The 12826-nt window shown below is 26.7% G+C and overlaps 1 protein-coding gene across 1 annotated transcript; it reads left to right on the forward strand.

The window, feature by feature from the left end:
* Positions 1–2095: 2095 nt before the first annotated feature.
* On the forward strand, positions 2096–3880 carry LOC107924987 (berberine bridge enzyme-like 19). Its single transcript, XM_016855560.2, has one exon. The coding sequence runs from the start codon at positions 2122–2124 to the stop codon at positions 3703–3705; it is 1584 nt and encodes a 527-aa protein (XP_016711049.1). The 5' UTR covers positions 2096–2121; the 3' UTR covers positions 3706–3880.
* The last annotated feature ends 8946 nt before the right edge of the window (positions 3881–12826 follow it).

Consider the following 12826-nt stretch of genomic DNA (forward strand, 5'->3'; position numbering starts at 1 on the left):
AAAATTAAAAATTAATTGAGAATTTTAAATAAGGTTTAAAATTTCCAATTTGAAATCTATTTTATATAGTAGTTAAGTATTTTATATTTGAAATTAATTAATTTTATTTATTTTATATTTGTAAATATATTTATATATATTAATTTTTTTCTAAATATATATAGTGATAAATCTAAAACGACACATCAAAATAGACCAATACCAATATGTATCAATACTAGTAAAAATCATACCTCTACTCATAGAGTACTAAATACTTTAATTACTTCAGGTTTTATTTATTTTAAATAAATATCAAAACTATACATAAATTTTGATTCAATGTGCAACGACTTTGATTTTGTGCGATTTTATACATGAAATCTTAATTTTGATTCAATTTTGAAATTTTACTAACATTATCGAATTAGTAACATTTTCTGTTGGATATTACATATACAAACAATATATTAATCTAATATGAAAATAAATGTATATATTTGTTTCTTCAAATATGTACAATTCAACCAAAATCAAAGTTTCATGTATACATATGAGCGACAATACAAATTTCATGTATATAATTGCACCAAATGAAAATTTATGCATTGAATTACACATTAAAACAAAATACATGTTCAAATTTGACAATTATTCCAATTTTTTTTATGAAATAGATTGAAGCAAATAAGATATTTCCCCATCATCCCTCCCCAGACTTTTCTTCTTCTTCTTCTTCTTCTTTTCTGTTTTTTCTACCAACAAGAGTTGACTTTTTTTTCCAATATTACAACTACTAAAATCAATACATATACCTAATTCTCACTTAATTTGCAGCTTTTTTTGAGTATTCAACCTTAATAATAAATAAAAGTATTAGAAGATATTGGAAAATGTGCAATTATATTTTGGGTTAATTAAGGAATTTTTTTTGAAAAGAAATGGATTTTATATTTAATTTATATAAGTTTGATTTTATGAGGCATGAATTTAACAAATTAATTTATCATTTTGAATCAAATATATTATTCTCATAATTTATTTTAGAAAAAAATAATAATAATACGCTAATTAAAATATTTTTCAAAAAATGTGTTGTTCCATCCGAGAAAGAAATATCTATAATAAGCAAAAAAAAAAATCCTTGATAAGATATGGCTTAAATTTAGAAAAATCAAAATACACTTTCTTTTTTCTAAGTAAATTAATTACGATGCATATGAAAAGATATGGTCAAATAATATCATTAGTATTTACATAAATATAAAGGGTTAATTTTGATTTTAATCCCTCAACTTTAATTTGATACAATTTGATTCTACTTTTATAATGTTATTAGTATTTAGTAGGTCCGAATTGGTAATATCATTAATTACTGTCATTGAATATAGAATTTTTTTTAAAAAACTTTATACATCCAACTAACATGTAAATTTATTATTGGTTGAATATGATTGACTAGATTTTTCTGCATGCCAGTAACTATATACACGAATAACAATTAAAAAAACCAACCTCGTTACTTGAACAACAACAAGTAATGGTGTTATCAATTTGAAACTAGTATTAACATTATTGTCGAGGGATTTCCGACTCCTTGAGGAGAAGTCAGTAAAGTATCATTTGACCCCTCAACAAGTACGGTATTCTTTCGTAGGAGTTTTGTTTCCCCGCTCTATTAAAAACCCGAATGCTTAAAGTAGCGATTGATTTGGAAAGCAAAAGCACTCGTTAGGTGCCTAACCATTGGAACAATACCAAACTTCCTCTGCTTCAATCAGACGACACTTGTAAAAGCAAATGAACTAAATTATATCAAATTAAAATAGAAGAATTAAATCCCAAAAAATTCAGCATAACAGAAGGACTAAAACCAAAATAGACCACATATATAATACTACGTGCCGATTTGGCTAAGAAACAAAAGATAAGAAAAGTAGTTTATTATGTCACACGGTTTTTCATTTTCTGTCTGAATAATTTTCCCATGTAATGTCTTGTCTTTGACTTTGTTGATAGTCAAGGCCGCGTATATTTAAAAACCATTGCACACTGGAGAAAGGATCAACCTTATAAATATCCCATTCATCATCTACATATATTACAACACCATACCATTAACACAAAACAAAGCACACGACAATGTCAAATTCAATGGCGATTTCACTTCTATTTTCTCTTCTTTTCCTCAACATTTCCATTTCATCCGCAGCCTCCAACCCTACTTACCAATCGCTTCTCCAATGCTTAAGCCAATCCATTAATCCTTCCCAAAATGTTTCCACCATTCTCTTCTCCAACACCAACCCTTCTTACGCATCAGTTTTGCAAGCGTACATTCGTAACGCTCGGTTCAACACCTCTTCGACGCCTAAACCGGTCATCATCATCACTCCATTGGAAGAATCCCATGTTTCCGCAGCCGTAATCTGTTCTCAGAAAGTCGGTTTTCAGCTCAAAATTCGTAGCGGCGGTCATGATTACGAAGGGTTATCTTATGTTTCCGATAAACCCTTCTTTGTACTCGACATGTTTAACCTTCGGTCTATATCTATCGATATGACGGACGAGTCTGCTTGGGTTGAAACCGGTGCGACACTCGGTGAACTTTATTATAATATATGGGAAAAGAGCAACGTCCATGGATTTCCGGCTGGGTTATGTCCTACCGTCGGCGTTGGTGGCCACCTTAGCGGAGCCGGTTACGGTACTTTGATGAGGAAATACGGTTTATCTTCGGACTATATCGTCGATGCTAAGATAGTTAATGTCGACGGTAAAATTCTAGACCGTAAAGCCATGGGAGAGGATCTTTTTTGGGCTATAAGAGGCGGTGGAGCAGCCAGTTTTGGTGTCGTTTTAGCTTATAAAGTTAAACTAGTTCGTGTACCGGAAACGGTCACCGTTTTCAGACTCGAAAGATTATTAGCTGATAACGCTACTGACATTGCTTTAAAATGGCAATCCATTGCTCCGACGACCGATGAAAATCTCTTCACGAGAATGCTGTTGCAGCCGGTTACAAGAAACCGGCAAAGGACGATGAGAGTGACGGTGATCGGACAGTATTTAGGGAACGCCGACGGTGTCGTAGCTTTATTAAGCAAAGATTTCCCTGAGTTAGGTTTAAAAAACGAGAACTGCACAGAGATGACATGGATTGACTCAGTTCTTTGGTGGGCAAATTTCGATGCCGGAACACCACCGACAGCTTTGCTTGACCGGAACGTTAACGACGCCGATTTCTTAAAGAGGAAATCGGATTACGTTCAGACTCCGATTTCCAAAAATGGGTTGGAATCATTATGGCAAAAGATGGTCGAATTAGGAAACGTGGGATTAGCATGCAACGCATACGGTGGAAGAATGGACGAAATCGACGATAAAGAAACACCGTTCCCACATCGGAAAGGGAATTTGTATAAGATACAGTACTCAGTGAACTGGAACGAGCCGGGGAATGAAACGGAGATGAATCGGACGAGTCAAGCGAAAGCACTTCATGAGTTCATGACTCAGTTCGTGTCGAAGAACCCAAGGAGAGCTTACTTGAATTATAGGGACATTGACATTGGTGTGGCAGAAAATTGGAGCTATGAAGAAGGTAAAGTATATGGGGAGAGTTATTTCGCCGGAAATTATGAGAGGTTGGTCGACGTGAAAACCGCCGTCGATCCTAACAACTTTTTCAGAAATGAACAAAGCATTCCTCCTCGTACTAAGTGAGACCATATAATAGAAGAAAGATATATAGATGTAGTTTATTAATATACTTCCGAGTTCCTTTCTTTTCTTCTTCTTTTTTCATTAAATTCTGTTATCAGTTCTTCTAATTTGAAAAAATTATAAATTTAGTTTCTGTATTTTAATTTGATCAATTTTAGTTCTTTTAGTTTCTTAATTTTGAAATTTTAGTCTTGAACTAAATAATAATAGTTAAATCTTTTTGTTTAAATTCAATTGCTAGCTAGTCTTGTCTCCTACAGTTGTAGAATTTTCCTATTTTTCAATTTTATCATTTTAAATCTCTATACTTTTAGATTTTTTAAATTTTAATTTTAACACAAATGACAATAATTAATCCATTAATTAGACTTTTTGTAAGTAATATATGAAAACAATAAGATGACGTGGCATTACACATTTGGCAATATATTTGCCATATTAAATTTTAAAAGTAACAAAACTTAACTTAATGAATTTAACAAGTATCGTGAAGACTGAAATTTTAAAATTTTAAAAAATACAAAGACTAAAAATAATCAAATTAAATTATAAGGATTAAATTCATAATAATAATGGTATTTTTCCTTTCTATTTTGCATCTTGTTTTTATGTAATTTTAGTAAGTAAGGTAATGCTACCTTAAGTAAATGAATTTAAAAATAAGGAATTTTATTTTTGCTGCAAACTAGTAACTGTGATAATTTTTAAAATTAATATAATAACAATTTTAGTCTTCAATATTTATAAATTATATCAATTTATGTTTAATTTTTAAATAATTTAACCGTCAACATTTACGCATAGTATAATTTGGTCTTCTTCTTTTTCTTTTGAAATTTTACTTTTCTTTGACATTGAGGGTTAAATTTAAAACAATGAAAAAATATGAAAATTATTATATAAGATTTTTTAGTGTTTCTATTTTTGTATATTTTCAATTAAATTTAGCTGATAATTATTTTTAGCTTTTCATGCGAAAGGATTATAAAAAAAAGTAAAATTACAAAAAAGATGAAATTATACAATATGTAAACGCTAAAAATTAATTTTTTTTTGAATCAAAACTAAATTAACATAATATATAAATGTTAAAGGTTAAAATTACTATGATACCAATTTTAAAAACTCCCACCATGAATTAACCTACGAAAATAATAATAATAAAATAACAAAATAATGATTTATAATTTTTATAAAAAATAATAATTAAATCATTAAACCTACACCACCAAAATTTGTGGTTGTGCATGGTTTGAAAATTACGCATTAAAATGGTCAATTATTAAATTTAATGTTACAAAAAAGTCAGATATTGGAGTTTCATATATATATATATACTGGACTAATAAACAATAAGTACTTGTCCTACTACTACTCAGGTGTCAAGCTTTACTATTCTTGTAATTCAACTTCTGGAATTGTGGATAATTGCATTGCATTTGGACTTGTTGTTTTCAGCTATTAAATCCATTAATTTTCCACTTCCCCATGTCTTAATTTTGATACAAGAAAAGTCTTCCTTTCATCTATTTCTATCTATTTTTTCGTTTTCGGTATAGAGTAATTTTAAAATTTTATAAATTTATAGAATATGAAAAATTATTTACTAGGCTTATTCCGATAAATACTCTGGATAGAAAAATTTTAATTAGAAAATATTAACCAAAAATAAGTTAATTATATAGATATAAAATATGAAAAAATAATTATTAGATTTACTTCAATAAATAGAAAAATCTTAACTAAAAAATAATAGCAAAAAATAAGTTAATTATATAGGCATAAAAGAATTTATATTTGATGCACACGTTGGAGATTTTATCTTTTTATAAGTTTTACTTGACTTTCTTTTTTGATTGAGCACACACCTTTTAGAATTCAATAATGTTATTAGCAATCATTTGCTAGTAGTGTTTTTGAAAAAGGGTAAAATTTATTTGAAAAAAAATTAGTATTTGGGTCAAAAGGAAAAAAGATTATTAAAAAAAAAGCACATTAGAGTATAATTGGAAATTAATGCAAGATGTGATATTAATGTAGCTTTGCAAAAGGTAAAGGGAAAAAAATACCTACATATTCATTGACATAATATTTACGTAGGAATCTTACTTTTTTCTCCTACAGAAAATATGGGTTAATGTGAAATGCCATAAACGGAAAGTTAATTAAGTTATTTTCTAAAATTATCCTCAAATTGTAATTAGATTTTAGTGTAATTATTTGTAATGATTAATAGATCTCAATGTAATTATTTGTAAATACATGTATATCACATGTTAAGATAATCATTGTGTGGAGTAGATACAAATAGAGAGCGATGTTGTGATGATGAGTCATGCTACGTTGCAACGACGAAACAAGGGAGAAGTAGGAATGACGTCGCGATGACATGATAGGGAACGTGACAACGTGTCATGCAATTTTTTCAGTTTTTTTCTTTCAATCAATGATTAGTGTAGATTATACTAAGATTATTTGACCTACAAATTTAGTCTATAAATAGGTCATTTTCTACCCTAGAAAATTTAACTCATAACACATTTAGGTATTAGCTTTTATAAGTTTTCAGAAAATTTTGTGTTTCAGTTTTGAGAGTTTTGTTTTTGGGGTTTAATTTTTATCTCTATCTTTGTACTCTTTGTTTATGCCGATTTAGTGAAATTATATTTACCTGTGATTTTTTTATATATCCTTTTCGAAGAAGTTTTTCCACGTAAAAATTTATACGTACGATCTTTTTAATTTCTTTGTTATTTTACTTATTCGTTACTTACATGAATTTATCCCCAACTCATTGTAATTAATAGGCTTCATTGAATTGAGTGCTCCGATTTTGTAGAAGGATGATAACCGAATGAGATATACAAGTACTTAACCATGATGACTTTTTAAAAATAAATTTTTTTATTCCTTTTTAAGATGTAATTATACTCGGCAAGATCAACATGTCTATGAAATTATATACTTTTTATAATTACAAAATAGTGTAGTTACTACTCTAATAATTTATTAATAAATTCATAATTAAATGTGAAATTAAATATGAAAAATAAAGTGACTAATTACAACAATGTAATTACTACATTAATAAAGGGACTACTTCTTGGAGGGATGAAATTCATAGTTAGACCAAATAATTATTATTAAGATTTCATTTCACACATATGTTTCTTACTGTTGATTTATGGTGATTTCATTGCCCGACAATGAGACTAACATACTTTACAAAAATTGAGTAGGTAATCACGAGAAGTAAATTATGATAAATTAAAGTAAATGGACCATATTTTAAGAAGTTAGTGCCCTTACTTTAATTTGTCTGATCTTTTTATTTTACGAAAATTGAGAAATTAATTTAATTGAGTAATATTAAAATATTAGAATTATGAAATTCTATATAAAATTTAATAAATCGGGATTTGTCATATCAGATCATCAAGAACTAAAATTAGACGTGGAAGTGTCCCTGAATCTATTCATATCTTGAAATCTTCGATTCTTGTGATTTTTTTTTTATCTTCCAGATTAACACATAAATATTTTAGAGAGGATGGCTCCCTCTTTTCTAAATATGTGAAGCACTTAGAAAAGTTATCTATATGTAATTTGTAGACCATAATACTAATTATAACTTTTGTACATTAACCTTAATTTCTATTAACCCATCATCAATTAGAAATTAGTTACTAAATTAACTGCATATATTGGATCCATACGTTATTTAATAATCAAAGTTCAATAAACATTAACCAAATTAAATCACTTTTAATTTGGGCAAACATTTTATGATAACCCTTTATGACAGTAAAATAATACCATGTAAGTATTTTTATTATATGTATGTGATGTCCACATTATCCAACATATTAAATATTCTCGTCAGATTACAAACCTATAAATCAATAATTCAACAATTTATATACAAAAATATAGTAAAAATCAACTATTCTACAATGTATATGCAACAAATTAGCAAAGATAGCGATTCTAATTCATGCAATTACCAGCAATCGGATTAACTTCTCAGTGTTCGTAAAGTGTAAAGACAAAATTTCGATAAATTAAAATAGTTTGACTAACATCTCCATCGTTGCATAGTAGAAAGGGATAAATATCAAAATTATACATGAATTTTGTTTTTATACAATTTTATATATGAAATTTTGATTTGATCCAATTCTCACAAATTATTAACATAATTATTGATATAACATCCTTTTATGTTTATATATTGCATACACAAATAATTATATTTATCCAATAAAAAAATAAGCTGATGTATTTATTTCTTTAAATTAACATGATTGCATCAAAATTTAAAGTTTCATTTACGCATTTGAACCATAATCAAAATTTCATGCATATAATTATACCAAATCAAAATTTATAAATCAAATTACACGCTGAAACAAAATTTATACATAATTTAAGATTTATTCCCAATAGAAAATGAAATCCATGATGAGATTTTTTTTTATTTTTTAGTGAATTATAAGAGAAGGGCAAAACTCTAACAGCAACAAGTCCAAGCAACACCTGGAATAATAAACACCTTAACTATCAGACTGATACTCGAGTTCAGATTTATTTGATTTTAATTACCATATATGAGAAACTTCACATGGCAAAGGCATAAATTTGGAAAAAAAGATAGAAATATAGGTTGGGTTACTACAAGTCCAAACCTATTGTAATTGGTATTTGTTTGTAGTGGAAGAAACAGAATAGGATTCCTTCAAAGGAAAACAGATGTGGTTCCTTTCAATGCCCCATTTATTATAAAAAAGCATAAGCAGAAGCATACTTGCCTTCCCTTTATGAACAAATGTTACAAATTCATCACAAATAATTATTATAATAAACGGTCTAATTGTGTTTTAGTCCCTCTATTATATTGAAAGATATGATTTCATTTTCTTACTTTAATTTGACATAATCTAGCCTTTCTACTCTTATAATTTGATAACACCGTCTAAGTTGAAATTTAGTTGATGTGGAAATTTATTATCGGCTAAACATAGTTTATTGGATTTTCAAGTAACTTTGATTATGTGATTGAATAATAATGAAAAGAAAACTCTTGTCATCACTTTAACAACAACAATTAAAAGGTGTTATCAATTTAGATCTACTAATAATATTATAAAAAGTAAAGGACCAAATTATGCTAAATCAAAATTAAGAGATTAGGCCCGAAATTTTATTAGAATAGAAGGATTAGTATCATAATTAGACCTAATAAAAAATAATATAGAATTTGCTTGGCGTGGCGTGGCGTGGCGTATAAGTGGATCGGTGAAAGCTTTTGGCAAATTGGAGGGTGGAAATAGTTTCTTCAAGTAATAACATGTTTTTTTTTATTTTAAAGATTTGACATCAATTTTTTCCATCTATCTTTATTTATTTAATCTTAAGTATTTTTCTAGTGAATTAAAAAAAAATGTTAGACCAACTATGCTAAAGATGGAGATATCAATTTAATTCGAAAAGCTCGAGATTATTTAAAGGAGTGCGACGTAGTTATCCAACATATTTACAGAGAGAATAATAAACTTGCTGATGGTCTAACACTGATGGCTTCGGGGTAAATACTACAAAGTGTTTTCTATTACTCTCTTCCAATGACGCTTCTTGATCAACTTGGTACTGATAATATTACTGTTATATCACCAAAAAATTGGATCTATTTAATTTACTTCTTCCTGTATGATAAAAAATTTGGATAATAAATGAATAAGAAGGGGTTTTCATTAAATTAAAGAGAATATTAGGTAAGCTTGACGTTGTGCATAACTAAGCAATAAATATAATGAAAATAATATTTATTTATTTTTCCCATGCATTGACAGTAAAAAAAAAAAAGGGTTTAGACCCATCAATCGGTATCAAATTCTAAATGGGATTATAGCTTTTTGATAAATAAATAAAAAAATTGAAAAGAATGAAGATTGATTAGTATTTTTAATTAAGTGACAAAATTTAATTAAGGATGGGATGGGATGGGTAAAATAATTTTATAAAGGCTTGTCCCCTGAATTTGGTATTTTTTTTATGTTGGCCTCTAAATTTTTTTTTATCATATTAGTCTTCAAGGTTGATATTTGTTATACAAATTAGTCCCTATATTAATGCGGTTTTTTTTTTTTAAGAATTTGATTATGTGAATAAGTATAGAGGTGACACGAGGAGAAATAAGCGAACAATTAGTGGATTCATCTTTAATCATTCTTAAATTCAAGAAAAGAATTGAATAAAAATAGAAAATTTTTAATTTTTTTAAGAGATATTATAAATTATAAAAAAATTGAATATATAAATATAAATTATGAAAATAAAAAATTTACATTAAAATTTAATATTTAAAAACTTAATATTTAAATACTCAACTTTAAAAAAATAAATAATAAAAATAATTTTTTTTAAATCTAAAAAAATATAACATATAAAATTTAAAAAATACAAAAAAGTATTAGAAATTTATAAAAGATGAAAACAATAATGAAAAATTGATCAAGCGTTGACTGAGTTTGACTAGCATTAACCGATGTTGATATAGAGTTGACTAACGTCAACCGGTCAATTTTTAAAAAAAATATTTTAAAATATTTTAAATTTTTACAATTTCTTATAATTTTCTAAAAAATAATAACCAAATTTATTTATAATTTATTTTTAAACATATTTTTTTAAAACTTGTTTGAATTTTAACTAAATTTGTTATTTTTTATTTTAAATTTATATATATATATTCTTTTTTTTGAAATTTTCTAATTTATATATTTCGTGTTTTTTTTAAATTTTTAAGGTTTTTCTAAAAATTTAAAAATTATTATAGATGAATCCACCTATGAATCCAATAAGTGTCCACGTCACAAATTCTTAAAAAAAAGCAAACGATGTTATTATAGGAATTAATAAATGTAAGGAATGCCAACCTAAAGAAAAAGATTGTCAAAATTAAAAGGTTGAATCTATATATTAACACTTTTATAAAAAATGTGCACAACAAAAAGTAGTGTTGAATTTGGCAATTAAGATAAGACTTATAGAAAAGCAAAACTTGTAAGAAAGAACACAAATAAATATAGACCCAGAAATGGTGTCCCATCATCAGTCATTTTCTAATAATATACACTTGACTAATACTTTTTCTTAGTCATTTTTTTAATTAAAATTCAAATTTGAGTTGAATTAAATTTTTAATTAAAAAATATTTTTTTAATTTTATTTTTCACATTTATAAAATTTTAATTTGAGATTTACTTACTAAGATTTCAAGCTGTTTATCATTTGAATCTATTTATGGTTACAATTTAAGTTCATGAACATTGAATTTCCTTTATTTTCTGTTCACAATAGTTTTAGAATTTAGTTTTTTTTAATTTAATCTATAAACTTGAATTTTGTTAAAATATGATGATATGTCACTTTGAAATTATATTACGTTATTATCTAAATTTTATTTTTATATTTTAAATTTTTTTACAAATTTGTAACATCACATTTTAACAGAATGCAAGTTTAGAGATCAAATTAAAAAAATGTTAAGTTTTAAGGTTGTAGACTAAAAATGTTCAGGGATTAAGATGAGAAAAGTTGTTAAGTTCAAGTATTAAATATTGTTTTATCTTATCAATAAGTGTTGAGTGCAAAGGTAATGTACATCACTCCTAATGAAAGAATACAAGTTTGATCATTAGAGACGACATTGTTAAAAACAACAGTCACAAACCTCAAACATGAACCATAAAAAAAAAAGAAACCGAAAAAAATTACTTTTATCTTTTTTTCCAATGTTCTTCGATATTTATTAGTCACATTAGATCCTAATTAAATTCAAAATCAAGCCAAATTATATATTTAATCAAAGAATCAAGCTTTCCAAATGTTATTTTTTACATCCTAGAACTTGAATTTGAGAATTTACCACAAGAATTCAAAACTTCTTATCACTCAATTTAATAATGTAAATTTAACTATAGTATACTTTATAGGTTAACATTTGGTACACTAGTAGCATATTTTTTTTTGTCTATTTCACAAATAGTCTTAAAAAATTACCACGTGTTGAGTCCCATGTATTGGCCTGATGGTGAGGGTGTTCACTGCCCCAAGTATTGCTTGAGTTTGAGTCGCGCTATTTATTTTGCTGTTAGGGCTTTACTCTCTTGTAATTTACCAAAAAATATTACCACGTGTTTCTTTTTTTTATATATATAAATATTTTATTATACCTAAAATACTTGTCAACTTCTAACTCTATTTATAGAACCTAAAAATTCTGCTAACAGTATATCAAATAATAGTTTATATACATTCATTCTCCTTTTCTTTTGAACTTTTTTTACACATTAAAGAAAAAAAAAGCCTAATTCTTAGGAGTGATTAAAGTATGAGCTGAGATTCTCACATTGGAAGAGACGAAGAAAACAAACAAACAACACATTTAATTAACCAACCGACCAACATGGTTTACATGCTTTAATCCTTTTCTTTTTTTATATATTTTTGACCACACATCTTCTCCAAATTAACTGCTCAAGTTTATGCTTTTCATACAGTTTTAAAATTTTTTGGATTAAGAATTGAGTCTTAACTCGACTGATATAGGTATTATTATCAATATAGGAGACGTAGATTTGAGTGCATTAAAACACATTATAGGAGGGTTGGAGATGGGCTATGGGTAATTTTAGGCATTGTATCAAAAAAAGTAGATATAATCAGAATTTATAATGAGATTATTTTAAAATTTTTATTCATTCGAGTCAATTAAATTTGGTTAATTTTTAGCTTTGGTGTTTAAACTATTTTTTGTTTGAATCATTTAGATTTATAAGTCAAGAATGTCGGATTAGATCGTAGGAGCAAATTTAAAATTTTTTGCTTAGAAAAGCTGAGATAAAATAATAAAATTTAAGGGATCAAAGTTAAAAATTTTGTATTAAAAAGCTTAAATTGAATGATTAATTTTTCAAAAGGGTTAAAATTAAAAAAAAAAAGAAATCATTTAATCAAAAGTTAAAGAAACCAAAACTAAATCTTATAATTTTGGGAAAGGCTTAAAAAGCAATTTGGCCATTTGACCAAAGGTTCCAAAACTCTTGCCGGTCCTTTTGGC

Source organism: Gossypium hirsutum, chromosome A10, assembly GCF_007990345.1.
Source record: "Gossypium hirsutum isolate 1008001.06 chromosome A10, Gossypium_hirsutum_v2.1, whole genome shotgun sequence".
Lineage (NCBI taxonomy): Eukaryota > Viridiplantae > Streptophyta > Magnoliopsida > Malvales > Malvaceae > Gossypium > Gossypium hirsutum.